The sequence below is a fragment of the Thunnus thynnus genome, chromosome 13 (assembly GCF_963924715.1).
Source record: "Thunnus thynnus chromosome 13, fThuThy2.1, whole genome shotgun sequence".
Lineage (NCBI taxonomy): Eukaryota > Metazoa > Chordata > Actinopteri > Scombriformes > Scombridae > Thunnus > Thunnus thynnus.
In genome coordinates, this window is record NC_089529.1 from 16718575 (window position 1) to 16739610 (window position 21036).

General features: G+C 41.8%; 3 protein-coding genes across 3 annotated transcripts in view; 1 reads left to right on the forward strand and 2 right to left on the reverse strand.

Annotated features, from left to right (window-relative positions):
• LOC137195748 (protein NipSnap homolog 2-like) overlaps nucleotides 1-213 on the reverse strand; it is a 41885-nt gene extending 41672 nt beyond the window's left edge. The window contains exon 1 of the mRNA XM_067608338.1: nucleotides 69-213. The gene's annotated coding sequence lies outside the window, so the exon portion shown is untranslated. The remainder of the gene's footprint in view (nucleotides 1-68) is intronic.
• LOC137196296 (uncharacterized) lies at nucleotides 70-2573 on the reverse strand. The gene is made up of 3 exons (XM_067609164.1): nucleotides 2469-2573; nucleotides 821-970; nucleotides 70-379 (listed from the first exon to the last, which is right to left on the reverse strand). Exons 2-3 carry the CDS (start codon nucleotides 961-963, stop codon nucleotides 70-72), a joined length of 453 nt encoding a protein of 150 aa, XP_067465265.1. The 5' UTR covers nucleotides 964-970; nucleotides 2469-2573.
• On the forward strand, nucleotides 2479-20099 carry LOC137195743 (fibroin heavy chain-like; the record flags this gene model as incomplete). Its single annotated transcript, XM_067608331.1, has 47 exons — nucleotides 2479-2638; nucleotides 2895-2969; nucleotides 3048-3479; nucleotides 3705-3782; nucleotides 3921-3968; nucleotides 4116-4178; nucleotides 4273-4317; nucleotides 4479-4541; nucleotides 4656-4700; nucleotides 4862-5122; nucleotides 5318-5353; nucleotides 5465-5773; nucleotides 5893-5925; nucleotides 6055-6417; nucleotides 6531-6560; nucleotides 6689-6910; nucleotides 7254-7286; nucleotides 7580-7792; nucleotides 8191-8235; nucleotides 8859-8894; nucleotides 9021-9266; nucleotides 9355-9402; nucleotides 9596-9649; nucleotides 9934-10026; nucleotides 10171-10194; nucleotides 10703-10723; nucleotides 11080-11106; nucleotides 11201-11215; nucleotides 11376-11399; nucleotides 11568-11627; nucleotides 11916-12155; nucleotides 12362-12670; nucleotides 12797-12835; nucleotides 12931-12978; nucleotides 13072-13416; nucleotides 13576-13632; nucleotides 13723-14082; nucleotides 14166-14207; nucleotides 14501-14914; nucleotides 15039-15065; nucleotides 15148-15465; nucleotides 16541-16600; nucleotides 16828-16881; nucleotides 17062-17112; nucleotides 17402-17425; nucleotides 17803-17868; nucleotides 18474-20099. Coding segments are annotated over 47 exons (5700 nt in total), but the record flags the coding sequence as incomplete, so codon positions are not given.
• Between the last annotated feature and the right edge of the window lie 937 nt (nucleotides 20100-21036).

Genomic DNA, 21036 nt, shown 5'->3' on the forward strand with positions numbered 1-21036 from the left:
TCTCTAAACTACATGTGTTTGTGTGTGTTTTCAACTTTCATGTCCAAACTGTTCTGATCACTGTATACCTCAGGTGGCTATGGTGGTCAAGGACCAGGGGGTGTTGGCCCTGGAGGATTCGGACCTGGAGGTGCTGGACCAGGGGGTGTCGGCCCCGGAGGATTCGGACCTGGAGGTGTTGGACCAGGGGGTGTCGGCCCTGGAGGATTCGGACCTGGAGGAATCAGACCAGGAGGAGTTGGACCAGGAGGTGTAGGACCAGGGGGAGTCGGACCTGGAGGTGTCGGACCAGGAGGAGTCGTACCTGGAGGAGTCGGACCTGGAGGTGTCAGACCAGGAGGAGTTGGACCTGGAGGAATCGTACCTGGAGGTGTTGGGGCTGGTAAGACAAATATGACTGGTTGACAACTTGATTATTCATCCATCATCTGTAGAGCAACGTCTATCAAGGTTTCCATTGTGCAACTGTTAATTGAATTGTTTGTAGTAATGTAATTATTTTTTTCCTACAGGTGTGAAGCCTCCTAAAACAGGTAAGACTTTCAGTCCCAGCTGTACTGATTCAAGATGGTGTTTTGTTGAATTCTCAAGCAGCAAATTTTGCTCTGTCTTTGATGAGGACAAAAAGAAGCTTCTCAAATTATGAAGGCAGTTTTATGGTCAAATGTCATGAGAAGTCATCTGAAATTAGAAGTTTTCTAAATATACAGTCTCATCATCCATCAGTGGAAATCCAATCAGATAGAATCAAGATTGGTTCAAATCATTTAAAAGTTGGTATTTTGTTTGTCTCTAGGAGTTGGCTACGGTGGTCCTGTACCTGGAGGGTTTGGACCAGGACAGGGAACTGGTGGCGTAGGAGGAGGACTGGGACCAGGTGGTTTTGGACCAGGTGGTGTCGGTCCTGGAGGCTATGGAACTGGGCCTGGAGGAGTTACTCCTGGTGGTTTTGGACCAGGACATATTGGTCCTGGTGGTCAAGGTACAGATATGAATCCTTTTTTTGTCTCATAAACATAAATGATAAATATTACACTTTCCATTTGTGAAAGGATTCAGCAATAATGTTTTGTCTTACTTGTGCACAAGAGATGGTGCAAAACCTGGAAAGTCAAGACGGTCAAATATGTGAAATACAATATAAACATTACTCTTATCAGGCACACACTTTTTCCCAGCCTTATCACTCATGAGCAAGGTAACAAACACATACTACCAAATGTACACAACCATCATTTGAAGATACTTGTGTATCAAAGTCTAATTAAAGAATCTAGTAAGCTCATTACCTACAAACAGATTGCCTGCTATGTTAACTTGCTTCATGTGACCTTCACAATAAGTGGAAGTTCCCTGCTCCGCACACATGAATCAGCGGTCAGCCCCTGTACTGTAAATATTGTTCCTCTGGTCAATTCAATGCAGCAGGATAAGTATTGCATACATTTACCATTATTTCATTTCCTCATTACCTCAAGGTTATAAGCTATTGTTGAGGGGCCACCCACCCTCATGCACACACATGCATACATGCAGTGATAAAGGCTAATGCATTAGGCATGGCAGGTCCCTGATAAAGAACGGAAGTCATCACGTCAGTCAGAAAGACTGATTTGCTTTGGAATTTCAGGCCTCTCTGTTTTTCATCCTCCAAACATGCGAGTTGCCTATGCCGGATGAGGAATGTTGGTGATAATATCCAAACGATTCTTAGAGGTTAAGCCTCAGCTTTGTGGAGCCTTTTGAATTCCACCGATTATGCAGGTGGGTAGAAAATGGGTCAGTGTAAGCACAGGAAACAGACTCCTATGTCACACTTTCCAGTTTACCAAGAGTCTGGCCATCTCAGCCTAACACATTTTATCAACACTATACAATAATGCCCACAAAGTGTTTGTGTTTCCCAGCTCCACCCTGAAGAATAAGACGCAAACATCCTAGTTCACCTGAACAGGCAATGGGAGACATACATTGCAAACTGTTGCATGAGCACAGTGACCTGGAGCTGCTTACAAACAGAATACATGTCAGGCAAAACAGAAACAAAATACATTTATTTAACCAGATGTGCAAATTTGAGGAGCTAGAGGGAAGACTGACCTAGTTTAAAATGTCATATTTAAATATGAAGCATCACGTGTACCAGCTGTTTTATAAGAGAGTGAGAGAAGTAAATTCATAGATTTATGTGGCAACAGTTTTTATGAGAAAGAACGAGCTGCCTTGGTCTCTCAGTGTTTTGTCCTCAGTCATCTCTCTACACAGGCTTACAGCCAGACCCTCCTAGAGTTTTAAAGCCTATTCAAATAAATTTTCAAAACCTTCCCGGAGAGCAAGATAATCCTTGTGAGGTTTCTCTCGGGCAGCCATCATTGATGTATAACATTACAAAAGGGTGGAGTCGCAAAGGGACAGACTGAATTCATTAATGCATGATGTAGTGTATTGTGGTCAATAGTGTCACTAACAGCAGTATAAGGAGAACCAAAGTGCTATTTCTTTTTCATCTGCTCATTAGGGGCAGGGGGTTTTGGTGGAGGAGCACTTGGAACAGGAGGCCTCGGGACTGGCAGAGGTCAGGGAGCTGGAGGGTTGGGAACTGGTGGCCAAGTACCTGGAACAGGATATGTACCTGGAGGTGACTGGTTTTCATTTGTCTACATATGTTTCTCAACATTATTAATACTTTGTATGTTCTTTTTCTTCTTATAAGTGACAAGTGCATGAATGAATTAATCTCTGTGATGCCCAGAAACTACTCGATACAAATGTTCATTCCACACAATATGATTATTCTCTTTTCCTTAAGTGATCACATATCTTACATTTTTACGTATCGCTTACCTTGAAAGATATACAATATGGGCATTAAACAAAGCTCTGTCCTGACCCAGGTGGCTATGGAGGCTACGGACCTGGTGGTGTTGGTCAGTACCCAGGTGGAACTGGTCCCAAACCTCCTAAGACAGGTAACTGATGTTCAGTAGTGTACACTACACTGTTTTAAACATTGACATGTGACTGAATTTTGTATTTTCTGACCTTAGGTGGAGCTGGAACATCACTTGGAGGAACAGGGTATGGGCCTGGTGGGGCAGGATTTGGGCCTGGTGGAGCAGGATTTGGGCCTGGTGGTGCAGGGGTTGGGCCTGGTGGAACAGGATTTGGGCCTGGTGGTGCAGGGGTTGGGCCTGGTGGAACGGGATTTGGGCCTGGTGGTGCAGGAGTTAGGCCTGGTGGTGCTGGAGTTGGGCCTGGTGGAACGGGATTTGGGCCTGGTGGCGCAGGTGTTGGGCCTGGTGGAACAGGATTTGGGCCTGGTGGTGCAGGGGTTGGCCCTGGTGGCACAGGATTTGGGCCTGGTGGTGCAGGAGTTGGGCCTGGTGGAATGGGTTTTGGGCCTGGTGGTGCAGGAGTTGGGCCTGGAGGTGTTGGACCTGGAGGAGTCGGCCCTGGTGGAGCTGTAGTACCAGGAGGAGGTCAATAATAACATTTACATCATACTATATACACAAATTTATGTGGAAAAAAATTATGTACCAAAATGCATTCTTAAGTGTCCACTAAAGTGTTGTTAACTTTAATGTTTCAAGTTATATAAAATTTTGGAAAGATCTACTTGGTAGATAAAATACATTGTTTTGTTATTTCAGCTCTAAATGTTATGTCTACAATAATGACTTTTTACTTCCTTCCTGTTTCAGTTCCAATGCTGCCACAGACTGGTACTACTGGGGGAGGACCTGGAGGGAAGACCAGTAAAGCATCAAAACAAGTTCCAGGTAAAATAAAAAAAAGACAACCCATTTGTTACTTAAGGATCTTCAACATCAGTTCAGTTCAGAGTTTATGATTAACCAGAAACACTGAATTTTCTGGGCATCGTTGTTGAGGTCTCAATTTGGTATGCTGTCACACAGGAGTTGGGGTGCCTGGACTCTATCAAGGTGGATTTGTACCAGGCCAAGGTATGCCGTAGCACAAGAGCTATATAAAAAAAAATAATAAACAATACAATAATATGTGTTATTATTGTGGGGGATTCAGTGTGTTTACAGAAGGAGGTCTACCAGTTGTATGAATTTTCTGTCTTCTAATCTCCCCTGGCTCCGCAGGTTTTGGAGGCCGTGGTGTTCTTCCTGGAGTAGCCACAGGATCTGGACTTGGGCCTCAGACTGGTGTGTTAATACGCTCCATAATGAATGTTAGAACATCACATCTTGGTACAGCACACATACCTAAAAATAAAAGCTATTGCCTTATTCCTCACAGGGGCTGGAGTACTTGGGCAGGGCGGTGCTGGGCAAGGAGCAGGCAGTAAGTGTCACAAAGACTTGAACTGACTACATTATAAGCTTATCTTTTTAATATATCACCTGATCATTAATATTAAACGATTCATTTAGAAATAATAAATGTCCATCCCCAATGTAGTACATCACAGTATGAGCATGTCTGAAGTGTATCTCTCACCTTAGATGGTCGTGGACAGCAGTTGCCTGGGGTTTTTCGTGGTTACCCTCTCATATCACCAAAATCAGGTACACAGCAACCAGCAATGCAGTAAACTCTACAGCTGCATATAGAGCCATATGAAGTCAATGATAAATGTAAAGGAAGAAATCCCAGAAATTGATTTATTCTTTCAATTCCAGGGGCAGGCAAATCGAAGAACCCCGCCAAAATTGCAGCTAAATACGGTAAAGAAACATTAGTTCAGAGTCAAACTTGTGTTCCACACATCATTTATGTTACATAATAATTTAATGTGCAGCAAAAATAATTAAGTATTAGTATCATTTAAGTTATTAAATGTTCTGTACTGATACTTGTGAGCTCACCCGTTTGCTTTGTTGACAAGGTGGAGCTGGAGCAGGAAGAGGTGCACTTGGTCAAGGGGGTGCTTTAGGGGGTGGAGCTGGAAGACTCCCTGGAGGAGGGGCAGGAATCACACCTGGACTTGGAGGCGGAGTTGGAACAGGAGGTGGACCTGGAGCTGTACCTGGATTTGGAGGCGGAGTTGGAACAGGAGGTGGACCTGGAGCTGTACCTGGATTTGGAGGCGGAGTTGGAACAGGAGGAGGACCCGGAGCTGTACCTGGATTTGGAGTTGGACCAGGAGGTGGGCTTGGAGTAGGCAGCCGCATACCTGGTTTATTTAAGTCTTTCAGGTCTTTTGTAGTATTTCCTTTTTTCTCTTCATATAATGCACTAGTCCTGAAATATGTCATCAACCAGTGTCCTTTAATCCTATAAAGTCATATATGGGATTTTGTGTTTCAGTAACTGTTTATTTGGACATTGGTTTGTGTTATAGGTTATGGTCCTGGCTCAGCAAAAGCACGCAAATACGGTGAGACATATTTACACATTTTTGTAACATAAATAATAAATGAGTATGTACCGTGTGCATCTAATGACCTCTATCACCGAGACACACTTTGAACACCTTTAATTTCTCCAGGTCAGCCAGGTGGTGTTGGCACTGGTGGAGGCCTTGGAGGTGGAGGACCAGGAGGAGGAGCTGGTGTTGGCCTCGGCACTGGAGTGGGACGTGGCCCTGGGGTCGGTTTTGGTCCAGGTGGTGCTGGCACTGGGACAGGTGGTCTTGGTTTTGGTCCAGGTGGTGCCGGCACTGGGCCAGGTGGTCTTGGTTATGGTCCTGGTGGTGCAGGCACTGGCCCTGCAGGAGCAGGTTATGGGCCAGGTAGAACTGGGTACGGGCCAGGTGGAGCTGGAACCGGATTAGGAGGAGCAGGAACAGGACCTGGAGGTAATTATAAATCAGTAGATTAAGGGTTTTGGAAACAGTAATAGCTCAAGATACAGTCCAGCATTTGACATTTTGTTTCACATTAGAAAAGACAAATGAACAGAATATTTGTATTTCAGGCTATGATGCCAGCGCCAAAGCTCGTAAATATGGTAAGAATAGTTCATATTCAGTTCATGTAGTTCAAATAATTCAAAACGTGTACGCAACTGGATTATCATTGTCTCGCTATATTTAAGAATATCAGAACAAATAAAACCTGAATATTCTTCTCCTCATAGGCATGTTAAGTGGAGCGCTTGGAGGTCCAGGTACAACTGGAGGAGTTGGACCTGGTGGTGCTGGTACAGGCTATGGACCTGGTGTAGGAGTTGGTCCTGGTGGTGCTGGTACAGGCTATGGACCTGGTGGTGCTGGTACAGGCTTTGGACCTGGTGTAGGAGCCGGACCTGGTGGTGCTGGTACCGGCTATGGACCTGGTGGAGGAGTCAGACCTGGTGGTGCCGGTACAGGCTATGGACCTGGTGTAGGAGTCGGACCTGGTGGTGCTGGTACAGGCTATGGACCTGGTGGAGGAGTCGGACCTGGTGGTGCTGGTATTGGCTATGGACCTGGTGGTGCTGGTACAGGCTATGGACCTGGAGGTAGGATGAAAGATTAGGATATATTGAAATAAGGAGGCATGTCTGAATTAAAATAGATCCATTGGCTAATATAACGCTCTTAAAAAAGTTCTTGATGTGTCTGAATTTTGCAGGTTATGCCGGTGCCAAAGCTCGCAAATATGGTAAGAAGAAACAACTTTTTAAAATATGTTTGCTTGACACAGATTTATCTGTTCATCATCAAGCAATCTGTTGTTTGTACATATAATACAGTTGGTTAATTTTTTTAATTAAATGTTGCTCAATGAAGGGCTTCCTGGAGGTACTGGAGGCGTCCTAGGTACCGGAGGACTTGGAGGTGGAGCTGGGCCTAGTTCTGGACTCGGAGCAGGAGGAGGGGTCCCTGGACGAGGTGTTGTACAAACAACTGGTGGTGGGCCTGGTGCAGGCCTGGGGACAAGTGGAATACCTGGTTCCGGTGGTGTTGGAACGGGAGGTGGACCTGGTGGCTTTGGACCAGGCGGTGCTGGAGGTACGAACACTAGAACAATATTCTCACAGTTCCTCAGAAATTGTATGAAATAGACAGAAACACAACAATTATTGAACATATATTCTTGAATAAATGAACATATGTACTTGAATAAATTACTTGAATAAATGACTCAATTACAATATCTAAATTAGTAACTAATTAAATATGTTCTGCGCTTGCCTCTTGCTGCCAGCATACTGCAGCTGTGAAAGCCTTGTGAGAATTACAGGACTGAATGAATAGTGCTGGTTGTGTGCACATCAAAGATATGACACACACGTTTATAGGAGCCTTTTTTGTGGTGTGCAAGTGTTTTAATTCTCCTGTGTTTCTCTCACAGGATATCCTGGGGGACCCAAGTCTCTCAAATATGGTGCGACTTATACATTATTTCTGGAACAAAATATCATATGATTAATGTTTATAAGAGAAACTGTAGTATGCAGTGGGTCAAAAGAAAGACACAAAATGTGAAGCGATAATGTGTTCTTTTAGATGTCACCTCTGAGGTAGTTCAATTGTTTAGTAAGTTAAAATTTTTGTAAGCAATGACAACTCCACATACAATTCTTTCATGCAAGGTGTTTTTACTCAAACAACATTTTAACTGAATATATTTCAAGCCTTTTTAAGAGCTAAACTTTTCACCTATTTGCCTCTCCATAGGGCGTCCTGGTGGTGGCGGAGCCCCTGGATCTGGTCTTGATGGAAGATTCGGTGGCCCAGGTGGCTTTGGTCCAGGGACTGGAGGAGCACTAGGAACTGGAGGAACAGGATATGGACCTGGTGGATATGTGCCTGGAGTTGGACCTGTACCTGGGGCGGGTTATGGACCAGGTGGAGGCTACGGTGCAGGACCAGGGACTGGATATGGACCAGGTTCATGGGGCAATTTTCCAAACTCAAACTAAGCTAAATTGTTACTTTGCTGGAATCTCTAAATAATTTCTGTTATTCACAAGTAATGGACATCGATCACAACCTGCTATATGTGGTATTAAAATGTCTCTGTAAACACAAAGATTGATATATATCATCCTAATTGCAGTAAAAGTAAAATTTGTCTGATACGATCTTGGTGTAGGAGGAGGAACAGGTGCTGGTACTGCTACTTGGAGGTGCAGATGATATTCAGCATTACAACCTGAGAACATCACATTTTTTCTTTTTTTTTTGTTTTCTGGTGTTTTTTCAGCGATACACTTTCCAAATCCTCTTGATGGAATGTCTTGTACATGTAGTACTCAAACTATTCGTTATCTTGTGTGATTTTATAGGTCGTTATGGACCAGGAGGCTTTGGAACTGGTACTGGAGGTCCAGGTCAGTTTTCAGGGGAGTGTATGTGTAGTAATGTGTGTAGTTTTGTCAGTGTTTAGATCCGTAATTTGGAGACAATCCAAAACACATTCAAAGTCTGAATCACATTTAACTATTCCTTCAATGACCTCTTTTGGTGGTTAGTAGGAATTACAGCAACAGGTCTCATGCACTCCACCTGGCCTGTCCTTGAAACAGATAATCAGTTTGCCTACATGGTAACAAAAATGCAATAGAAAGGTGTAGTAATAACAGTAATATATCAAAATATTGGGATGGCAATACTGCTCTGTCATTTGTTTTTTGTGTTTTTTACAGCTGTTTCAGACTTTTTAGAAGAATCTAGAAATATGAGTAGATAGATAGGAGGACAGAAGCGATTTTAAAGCTAATATCTTACATCTCATCACTATACTGCAGTAAAATACTAAAACTGTCACGTTACAAGTTGATACAGCATATTCTTGTTTGGAAATCATAGTGCATAGCCAGAAATCTCAGTCTGGAAAGTAATTTTATAATTAACACTAGTCACTAACTCGATGTAAATGTATTTTTCAGTGACTGTGTTTTTATCAGCTGAATAATTAGGACTTATACTATGTCTTATTGGTTGTGATCCACAGGCTACGGTACAGCTGGATCTAAAGCTGCAAAGTACGGTAAGGATTAGTGTAGTTTGACAAGACTCTGTGTAAAGTAGAACAAAACGTAAATTATATAGTGGTTTCAACTAAGGGACAGAGTTGATTTTAAATTTACTGAATTATTTCTTTTATAAACTGTAGGGCTACCTGGTGCAGTTGCACCTGGGGCAGGAGCAGGGACTGGCACTACTGGAGTTGGTACAGGGACCGGTACTACTGGAGTTGGTACAGGGACCGGCACTACTGGAGTTGGTACAGGGACCGGCACTACTGGAGTTGGTACACGGACTGGCACTACTGGAGTTGGTACAGGGACCGGCACTGGTGTTTCAGTGAATGGCACACATGGAACAGGCACCGGTACAGGGACAACAGCTGGACCCAGTGGTAAGCTTCTGTTTGGGTTAATGCTGAAGAAAGAATAATGAATAAATATTTTGGTTATAGTCAATAATATAATTGTTTGCTGGATCAGGAGGAGGACATGGAGCCACAGGAGGCACACCAGCTCCAGGATCAGAAGGTACGTTATCTGTTAGCACAAAGCAGTGACAAAAACATCTCAGTTACACAACAACACATTTACTAATTGGGTTTTTCAGCTTTCAATGTGATCATTATCTTATCTGATTACTGATATGACATACAGTTTCCCCCTTTACATACAGGAATATTTCCAAAATCTAAGTCCTTTCAATATTTTGCCTTTATTCCAGGTGAGGGTGGTGCTGGCAGTGTGATAGAGGGGTCGGGCAGTTCTGCAGGAGAAGGTGTGTTTAAACCTGCTGCATTCTTGAGAACGTCTCTTTTTGTACCTTGAAATGATGCACACGTTTTGTAAATAGAATATTACATCTCAGGTCTGAGGATCCAAAAATCTGATGACAGACTCCACGGCAAACACCTGTGAAAATGAAGGGACATTATAAAATATTTATAAAAATATTTTTACCTAAAAATTTTTTTTTTTTTACCTATATATACTTATTTCAATATGAAACTGTATATCTTGTCAAATAAAAGTGTGCACATTAATACATCGCTATTAAAACAGGAGGTACTGGCGTCGCTGGCAGACCAGTGGGCACAGGAGTTGATGGAGATGGCCTTGGTGGAACAGGAATCCCCATCATTGGAGCAAAACCAGGTATTTGGAGTGTTTTTGGAAGTAGTATTAGTGAAAATGTATTATGGTCAAAGAAACTTTGCTGTTTTAAATCTCTCTTTTTAGTCTTCTAGCTGTTGTTCAGTTGTGTTCACACTTGTTTTTTAAATTATCTTTATAAAACAGGAGTCAGTGGGACCACAGTTCCAGGTTAGTGTTTATTTCACAGCCAGAGCTTCTGCATGTTTCTCTGTGAGTACTGCATGTTCACCCATTTCTGTCAGAGTGTGTTAGTGGCCGTGTCACTGATATGACACAAGCCAAGAGGTTATGTTTTGGTTGTGTATCTTTCTTTGTTTGCTTGCCTGTCCCAAAAACTACTCAACAGATTTAGAAAAAAATTGGTGAAAAGCAGAAGACCAATGTTTTTTAGGTTTTGGTGGGGACAGTGCCACCATGTGGCCTTCTATAAAGTTTTCATTCATAACTTCTGAACTTTGAGGTCCTTTGGACTTTTGAGCATCCAGGAATTGTTCAAAATTCAAAAACTGCAGTTGATACAAAGTGTCTGCCATTTAAGATCATTGCAAGATACTTTTTTCACGATTCTCCAATGGATTCACCCAATCTTTATTAAATTTAATATAGATTTGAATTTTTCTGAAAATGTATTTACTTGTTTTTCATGTGTCTCACTGTGTTATTTTACATCTTACAGGTTCCACAGGGGCTGCCCCTAGTAAGTTGGTATAAAGTTTATTACTGAGATGTTTTTTTAAAGAGCTTATTCTGTACTGTGCAGGTCTAATGAAGTTCTAATAGCATGGGCATTATTTAAACAAAAAATCTGCCTAATAGGGTACAATGGCATATCACAGTATCACAAATGCTTTTCATCTTTATGCAAATCTCAATATTTCTCCACTTAAATGCTTTCACAGCTGTCACTGGTTTACCTGTGCCTGAGAGTGAGTGTTCCTCTTGCACTTCCTGTCACAAAACTTTCATCTCTAAATACTGCATGGCTGCATGCTAGACTCAAATTAAATGTTCTTTAAGTATTTCTGATTGATAGCTGTATTCCTGTCATTACAGTTGGTGGCGGGGTTGTACAACCAAGTGGTACGTACTGTAAACCTCTGTAAACTGTTCAGTAAAGTATACATATTGTGTTCAAAATTTCTCTTACTAGTATTTCTTCTCTTGTTTCAAACAGCGGGGACAGGCGTTGGTAAGTAGACTTACATGGCTCTTCTTCACATACGTCTAAATTATATATGGATATATATATAGATGTTAGTAATGCCAACACCTCCTTTAGTGTTAAATGGATTGACGTAGCCACTGTCACTCTGGTATCTCTCTTGATTTTCTCTCTCTCTAATATTCAGGTGGTGCAGGACTTCCCTCTGGAGGTGAGATTTCCCTCTAGACATACAGTGCAGAGCGTTTCTTTGCCTCATGCCTTTCAACTATGATTTTTAGATCTTTATTTGCCTTCTCAGTTTCTACATCCTCTTGGCAGAGATTTTGTGAAAAATATTCCCTGACTTTTCTTCAATTTCACTGGGTCATTTTTGCAGGTGCTGGTGGTGATGCCTCAGGTGGGACACTACCTGGAGCCAAACCTCTCAAACCCCCAGGTGAAAAAAAAAATAGAACACAATTTACCCTTAAAAAATTTACAACTTAAGTTTCAGGATAACTCACTTGCTATATATACTTACATATTACAGAGCAATGGGAAAAAGTGAGTTACGTATAACCCGTAAATGAGTCAAATGGCCACTATACATTCAGAATAGCATTAAGTTTTTCTTTTTCCCCATTTGAATGTGATAGCCAAATAGTTCTGGTAGCTACTGACTTTATTCTTGATTGCAGTCTCAGCTGAAATACAAGTCTAATGTTCTGCTGTGATCTCTCTAAAGGTGTCCCCAGAGGTGACACGCCAGGTGAAGGAGATGGAGAAGGAGGTCCTGATGGAGAAAGAGGTGGAACAGGTGGAAGACAGGGCGGAGTAGAAGGGGGTCCTACCAGTGGAAGAGGAACAGCAGGAGTTTTAGGTGGTGTAACAGCAGCGGGAAGAGGAGACACTCCTGCAACTGGAACTGGAGTTGGACCAGGAGGTGCAGCTGGTGGAGTAGGAGGAACACCAAAACCCCCCAAAGGTGCCATTTTTGCCATCTGAATATACACTCGATTATGACTGTATTGTACTGTACTGTACTGTATCTACCACCACCCAATATCTACCACTGTGTATCAAATTTACAATCTAGTCACTAAGCATGACAAAAAACTGGTCATGAAGGATCAAAAATCTATACTTACTGAAGATAAAGATCTATTATATCTGTTTATTTTTTAAATGCAGCATACGGACCTGATGGGACTGTAGCAGGAGGTGTAAGCGGTGGACCCGGTGGAGTAGGTGGGGTGGCCGGAGGAGTAGGAGGAGGTCCTGGAGGAGTTGGAGGTGGTCCAGGAGGAGTTGGGGGAGGTCCAGGAGGAGTTGGGGGAGGACCAGGAGGAGTTGGAGGAGGTCCAGGAGGAGTTGGGGGAGGACCAGGAGGAGTTGGGGGAGGACCAGGAGGAGTTGGTGGAGGTCCAGGAGGAGCAGGCTTGGTACCTGGGATTGGTGGGCCTGGTGGAGTTGGAACAGGAGTCCATAAGCCTAGAAAAAGTGAGCTATTATGATGTTTTGGTCTCTGAAATGTTTGTGTATTCTACCAAAATGTACATGCCTATGCCTATATTACAATGACACAAATATGTCTTATCCATACATTTCAAACATTATCCATCATAGGCTATGGCGCTGGAGGAGCTGGAGTTCTACCAGGCGGAGGTATGTCAACTTACACTGTATTTGCTATCTACATTATAACAAACACATGCCTGAAACAAACCTAAAATGCAGTATATCTTTTTTTCCCCTCTTAGGTATACGTTACCCGACTGGAGCTGGAGTAGGAGGAAAACCAGGCAAAGGTTGTTTTAACTGTCATACTACATGCTCCTCTCTTTAATAAGAACTTATTTCGTCTCCAGCAATGAAAAACAATATTTTTGTCTTTCTACCAGCATATGGAACTCTTGGAGCAAGAGGCCAAGGAGGGGTTGGGCCTGGTGGTTATGGAACTGGTCCAGGAGGTTATGGTGTAGGACCTGGAGGTTACGGGACTGGCCCGGGTGGCTACGGTGCTGGGCCTGGGGGATATGGAACTGGAACTGGAGGCTATGGAGGCAAGACAGGAGGCAGAGGAGGAGGCATTGGTGGTGGTCCTGGGGGTGCTGGGGCCCTTGGAGTTGGAGGTGTTGGAACTGGTCCTGGAGGTTTAGGTGTAGGAGTGGGAGGAGGAGTAGGAGCCGGTCCTGGTGGAGTCGGTGCTGGACTGGGGGGATATGGTGGTGGTGTGGGGCCTGGTGGTAAGTTGACCTCTATGAAAATGTTTTGTGTGACTCAATTTTAGTAATTAAGTTTAATTTTGATGAAAAAAGAACACATTGCATTTCAATAGAATAATAATAGAAATGTGTAAAAGTAATAGAAATATTGGTTAACTGTTTCTTCTATATGCACTCCAGGTTCAAGATATGGCCCAAGTTCAGGACTGAGTACCGGCACTGGCAAACCACCAAAACGTATGATAAGAATTGACAGATAAACAAAGTAAAAATATGGATTCAATAATTTATGCAGAGAACTGAAACTGAACTATGATCTATTTTTAGGTTATGGGGCAGGAGCTGGTGGTACTGGAGTTGGACCTGGTGGCTATGGGACTGGACCAGGTGGAGTTGGTTCTGGTCCAGGAGGTTTTGGACCAGGTGGCTATGGGCCTGGTGGTCCTGTGGCTGGTAGTTATGGACTTGCTGGCACTGGACCAGGTGGATACAGGCCGAGCACTGCTGGGACAGGAGTTGGCGGTGTCGGATCTGGAGTGGGCGGTGTCGGAACTGGGCCCGGTGGTTTTGGATCAGGTGGTGTTGGCACAGGACCAGGCAGCTATGGTCCCAGTGGAGCAGGGGCCGTTCCTGGTGTCTATACTGCAGGAGGTCAAGGACTAGGGACAAGAAAGCCACCCAAATCTGGTAAAATGATCTTGTGTTTTTACACTTTTTACATTTAATAATGTATTATTATATATATTCAGGCCGTTAACTCCCTCTGACAGGATATGGCTCATCCTCACTGGGTGGAACTGGCTATGGGCAAGGTGAGAAACTTCTTTGTTCTAACACATCTTTAAATTTAGGGATTGTTTAGTTTTTTTTCCCTCTATGACTTTGTACATAATAACATACCATATCAGGTCTTTCATGCTGAAGTTTTGTAGCAGTTCTATTGTTTGAAATACAATAAAAACAAGAAGTGAAGCACAACATCCAATTGACAGCTTTTAAGTTACAAACAAAATTCCTGGGTAGAGCACAACATGGCTAAGCTAAAGCTATGAATGCCAGAATAAAATCAGGTTAGGGTTATTAAAAACCTGTGGCTGTTTTCCAGGTGCAGGTGTTGGACCTGGTGGAGCAGGTACTGGACCTAGCAGATATGGGCCTGGTGGTGCTGGTACAGGAACCGGAGGCTTTGGACCAGGTGGTGCCGGCACAGGAACAGGAGGCTTCGGACCAGGTGGTGCTGGTACAGGAACCGGAGGCTTTCGACCAGGTGGTGCCGGCACAGGAACAGGAGGCTTCGGACCAGGTGGTGCTGGGACAGGAACCGGAGGCTTTGGACCAGGTGGTGCCGGCACAGGAACAGGAGGCTTCGGACCAGGTGGTGCTGGGACAGGAACCGGAGGCTTTGGACCAGGTGGTGCCGGTACAGGAACAGGAGGCTTCGGACCAGGTGGTGCTGGGACAGGAACAGGAGGCTTTGGACCAGGTGGCCAACTATTAGGAAAAAGAAAACCTAAATCTGGTAAGTAATGATCATGTGTTATGCAAAGGCAGGTGATATGACGGAGACACCAATTTGATTTCATTGTTTTATGGGTATATGAACATTTTTTGACTGTAGCCTTTCTTGTGTATCTTTTTCTCAGGTTATGGAGGCACTGGGTATGGAGCAGGTAAGGTTAAGGTTAAGATTAGTGATGGACAGTGTTTATACATTTATGTGGTATATAGATGTTTAAATCTGTTTTCTACCAGGGGCATTAGGAGGAGGTGCAGGAGCTGGTCCTGGTGGAGTTGGAGCTGGACCTGGTGGTTTTGGCCCAGGAGGTGCTGGACCTGGTGGTTTTGGCCCAGGAGGTGCTGGACCTGGTGGTTATGGCCCAGGAGGTGCTGTACCGGGTGGTTATGGCCCAGGAGGTGCTGGACCCGGAGGTTATGGCCCAGGAGGTGCTGGAACTGGGCCAGGGGGTTTTAGACCTGGTGGGGCTGGCGGATATGGACCTGGTGGCCAAGCAAGGAAACCTCCTAAATCAGGTTATGGCTCTTCACTGGGTGGAACTGGCTATGGCCCAGGTAAAACTCTCTACTGATGTAAATCTGATTATGTAATATTTCAATTAAAGGTTCTGATAATTATTGATACAAGTTAATATTGTCACTGGATATTGGCCATACAAGCAAATCTTGTTGTCAAGGTGCTACTGCTTGCATTGTAGATCATCAAATTAGTGTGGATTATTGTGAGGTGATATTGAGAAAAAATCTATTACACAATCTTTTACTTTTTTGCCTTTATTGGACAGTGAAGAGGCAGACAGGAAACAAGGGGAGAGAAATGGGTATGACATGCAACAAAAGACTACTAGTTTTATAACAGGAAACACTGAATGTTCGAGCTGCTGGTTCCATAATACATTACATCACTCACAGCAGTAGGCTGCACTTCAAAGCAACAGGAAGTGAGTCACAAGGTGTGGTCAGCAAGTTATAGCCCATGACAGCAATTCCTCTTATATGCTTGTTATGATCATTAGGTCTTTGTGTAGTTGAGAACTTTGCTGCTACTGCACGGCAAAAACTGCATGAATATGCACATACGTTTCCCTTTATACACAGAATTTCATCCATTAAAAAACTCAACAGCTTGGAATAGTTATTAAGAATTTTATGTTTTGTAGCCAACAGAGGGCAACAAGACATTATCTATCTCAGGAATTCTGCATTGGCTTCAAAAGCCAAGGTCAACATTGGCCTCTCGAAAGATCTGACATTTTATATTTTTATTAACAACAAAATAAAACAATTTCAATACTATAACTTTATGATAAACAAGATTATAAGACAAAATGTAATAAACTCGGAGCCTTGTCCCAATGATACAATTGGACTGTATACCAGTCTCCATTTTTGTGTTTATTTGTTGCTTTGTTTTCCTATTTACTCTGCACTAATATTATTAACTTACTGGGAAACTTATCTACTATGTTACTTATCTTTTATGTGGCTGTTCTTGGATGTTTTTTGGGTGGGTGCATAATGCACACCATGTGGGAAAATATTTCCCCTTTAGGGACAATAAAGTCTATTTATTAATTTATGTATAGTCTAATCTAATATACCTAAACCCCACCTACTGTATATTCACCAGGTGGTGTAGGAGGAGGGCTTCCTGGTGCAGGAACAGGAGGAATCAGTGGAGTTGGCCAAGGTGAGTTACTTGTTTGTAAAAGAAAATATTAACTACAAAAACATATAAATACACATACATATTACAATAATAAAAATATGAGGAACAATTGGAGTAATGAGATTTTTACTTGACAACAATTGAACTAGCACCACATTTTTCACAGTATAATGAATGTCATGATTATCTTCTGTGGTTCTAAAGTTCTTAAATAATTTCTCCACATTTCTACACTCATACCTGTTCAGGAAGTGTAGCAGGAAGAGCAGGGGGAGTAGGAGGAGGACTTGGCGGCTTACCAGGTCAGTTTAAATGCACTGAAAAGAGTACACAGAACAGTAATGTCAGAGTACAACAATACATATTTGAGATTTTTAAACAAATGTGTTCACAAAATTCAGAACAATGCATAGTCAATACCTAGCATGCCTCCTGTCTCAGAGGAGTGTTGTGTACAAGTTGTAATGTGTCCATTGTTCCAGCAGGGGGTGTTGGCCCAGGGTATGGTGGTGTAGCTGGTGGAGGCTATCCAGGTATAGCAGAGACTCTGTTACACTATATTCTCTCTTTCTGACATTCAGCATACTCTTTGTAATGATAAGATGCATTGAAAATATAGACAAAAGGGATCAACACATGCACAAAAGAAGGAAACTGTTTCCTTTTTTCTTTTTTCTGAGTGTCAGGCCTTACATGGTGAATATTTGTTTTGGCATATTTTCATTCATGTCATTGCTGAGATAACACCAAGGCTAGATTAGACCATTGTAAAGATTACCAATTGTTTATTATAACTTTGTCTTTCCTGTTATTGTTCTCTAGGATATACGGGAGCCGGGCAAAAATGTAAGAAAACTCACTGTGTCCTCTGGGATAGGCATGCTCTAATTAGTTTTGGTCTCTTAACACACATATGTCCAGCATCACCACAGATTTACTATACACACAGCACATGCTGACACATAATGATCTGGATGACGATCGCCCATTCTATTCTTGTTACTTTGCAAGTAAATAAAACATTTAAATACATTTAAAGATATCTTGTAATAATCTTGTCAATTAAATAAGAAACACAATCTAAAAGTATGATAATTTTTAAATGTGTTTTTGGAAAAAGGACTCATGTACTGTGTTTTTATAATCACTGGTGCAGGGTATTATTGTAGAGAGCTTGAATACATCTGCAGAATAACTATACTTTTTACTTTCTTGTCCTACAGCCAAGGCCCAGAAGGCAGCCAAATATGCAGCCATGCAGGCCTTACTGGGAGCTGGGGGCTACAGAGGTAAAATCATACACATACACACGGTGTTACTTTACACTAAGTCATATCTATCATGCGTGTAAACACTGTAAAACATCATACTTAAATCTAGTGAAATATAGTCACGTCCAGTCAACAAAAAATGTACCAACTGTTGACTAAAATTAAGACACACAGTTAGCATATTACACTTCCGGGCTTGCACCGTATGATGATTATAACAGAAAGTTCTGTGGAAAAAAGTGGTTGAGATTTGCCACATAGTCTTACAGCCACAAATACAGGAACTCTAGGTTTGGTGAGGCTGTAAGGCAAATGAAGAACTGACCGTTTAAAACTGAGATAACGTTATCAGGAAAGCAAATCTGCCTATTATGAATGTCAAGTCTAATTTAACAGTTTTTGACTTAATTTGATGTCTTAAGTTTACCAACTGTTTTAAAGTCACTGAACTTCAACAACAAACTCAACAAGTCCTTCAGTTAACTCAGACTTCTCTGTGAAGGCACAGAGGAGGCATGTTTTATAGTTGAACTATTCAACAGGTTTTAAAATACACTTTTAACACACACAAAATGTATTTTGTATGTCAAGTGAAGAATAATTTTGTCTTTTGTGTTATTTAGGCGCTGGATGTCAGGGTAAATACTGTGGCCGAAGGAGGAAGTGAGAGACCACCACACAGGAAGTGACCTCATTAAAACAACAGTGGTGCTATAACATGATCCCAGATTGTACGTCCTATCTACCGTAGAAGCTAAAGCTTCGACACATCCCACGTGTTTCACTTTCATTTGATCACATTTTGTACAAGGGTCTCTTTCAAAAAGAGCACTGGTTCTCAACCTGTTAGATCATTCCTTAAAACAAAGCAGTACCTCTGATGCTAGCAGAGCAGCAAAGGTTGTCCTTGTGATGTTTATTTGATTAATTCAGCTGTTATACTTTGATCAAATAATTAAAAATATTCATTTGCAATTTGTTATAATAGTAATTGTTTCCACATGAACCACCTTGACACTCTGAGGATCCTGACTACCAGGCTGAGAACCACTGAGATGAAGGATTGAGATTTCTTTTTAAATTGTGTGAGGCCAAGCTGTAACTAAAATACAGTTTTCCTTTGTTGTTGTTGTGTTGAACATAATTTGTGTTCCTGTGCGAGTATCACCACGTATCCTCTGGGCGACGACTGATACCAAGGACTCCCTCAGGGCAGCTCCTTCAGACCTGTCTGCATGCTGACACAATGTTTATAAGAAACACCTCTCCAGGGCCACACTTTTATCCAGTTAGACTGGATTTTTCATTGGTCTACAGAGTGTAATATTTGCACCAGGTTGTTTTATTAATTCACTGTTTTTAGCTTTTACATCAAAGTGCAAACGCTTGGATAATTTGTCCAGCAATGTGTACAGACAACGAAACAGACAACTGATATTTTTGGGAACTGTGAAAAAAAGGGACTCTAAGGGGATTTTTTTTATGGTGTGGTATTTTGACTAGTCATTATCTGATCCCTGAAATCCAGTCTGTGTTCATTTTAACTGTACTCAGGCCTCAGCAACATCTGTGGAGGCTGAAGGTCCTCAGCTGTTAACACTCGTGATACTCTTCCATTCACAACATTGAATGCACCGATTTATAACTTCATCACACTAATTGGTATTACTGTAAAACTTTGGTTAAAATACATATTTTGTTTTATTAGAAGAATGTATTTGTTATGAAAGCATTCACACTACAGGTGATGATTATAATACATGATAGTGCATTCAAATGACGTCTGAGGAGCCTTGATTACTGTCTTTCTTTTTTTGATGTACCTCCTTTAACACTGTTGGAAAAATGTTCACGTTTACTAGTCTTTTTAAATTATGCTGACAAAAGGCAGAAAAAGCAAAGTGTGTTATCTATTTAGTCTCATTTTACGAATGCAAGTGCGTTAATACAGTATGAAATATTTGAGTAAATTTGTGTGTGTGTTTTACCAGTTTTTAAACTTCTGTACTACTATGATAAATATAAGTGCTTTGTTTTCTACATTGTCCTTGAATGTGTGCTGAATCACAATGTAGTCTGTGATGTTATTTGGATAAAAAGTGTAACTGAATCTCATCTTGCATTTGAGCTTACATTTGTAGCTCATCATGTGTTTTTAACATCTGTGTTTTATATGTGGCCTATGAAGAAAATGATGCACTTTTGTACACCTTCTGACAATACTTTCTAATAAAAGAAATGACCAATGACAGCTGCTTCTGATACAGTAATTGTTATTTCAATGCAGCTAGAGTGTTGCACACACATAAACTGTAAACCTGCACTGAGGGTTTTTGGGTGTGTTTTTGACACAGTCAAAGCAGAGGAAGCTACACATTCAGATGTTGGTTTTGTTAATCTATTGTGGCATTCTCTATAACCACAAGTTCAACAGCCTGGGCAGAAGGTGCAGCAGTAAAGCATGTCAAGCGTGTTCACTCATGCTGAAACTAAACAACTACAGCCTGTTTTTTTTACAATTCACAACAACAGAATAGGATATTACGAAATATTATGAAATCCACAACGGAAGTGCAAATAATGACCCAATCAATAAGCAATTAAACAAATAAAAATAAACAGAAAAGTCAAAGAAGCAAACTAAACCAAAGACATATAACAAGAACAAAACTGATCTTCACTGAGATACATGGCAGACAAATGGCTCAGTTTTATAATTTTGTCAGTTTGGTGATAAAGATGCACCTGTTCCTGTCTCTCAGTTTGCAGGACCTACATTGCACAGTCTAAAAATGCATCTGCTGACACGGCGTACCACTACCAATATGAATTATAGCTCGACACTATAAATTTAGTAGGTGGACTATTAATAGAAAATATACTTTGAAAGAAAACGTAACAGAAATCTACAGTGGTATCAACTGCTCTGGTGTCTTCTGCTTTTCAAGTGAAACAAACAGCAACAGAGTCACACTCATGGATAATTCAAGGACATTTAAACTTCATACTGAACAGTATCAATGGTTTTTCTACTTTCTAATTCTGAGCTGTTTCCTACTCTTGCACTGAATTCTCCCTGTATTTCCCTCTGTTTGTTGTGTGTGATGAATAGAGTGCTTTACTGTAGGATCAGGACAGTGCAGTAATTGGGGCATTCATAAAGAGATTATGCCTGTGCTGATGAGA

Excerpts from the sequence above, each read along its gene's own strand:
- LOC137196296 (XM_067609164.1), bottom strand. The coding sequence starts at position 963 with ATGTCCTGGTCCAAAACCACCAGGAGTAACTCCTCCAGGCCCAGTTCC. Across the intron at positions 380-820 it reads TCCTGGTCCAAACCCTCCAG|CCCCAACACCTCCAGGTACG; the intron begins GTACAGGACCAC and ends TTGTCTTACCAG.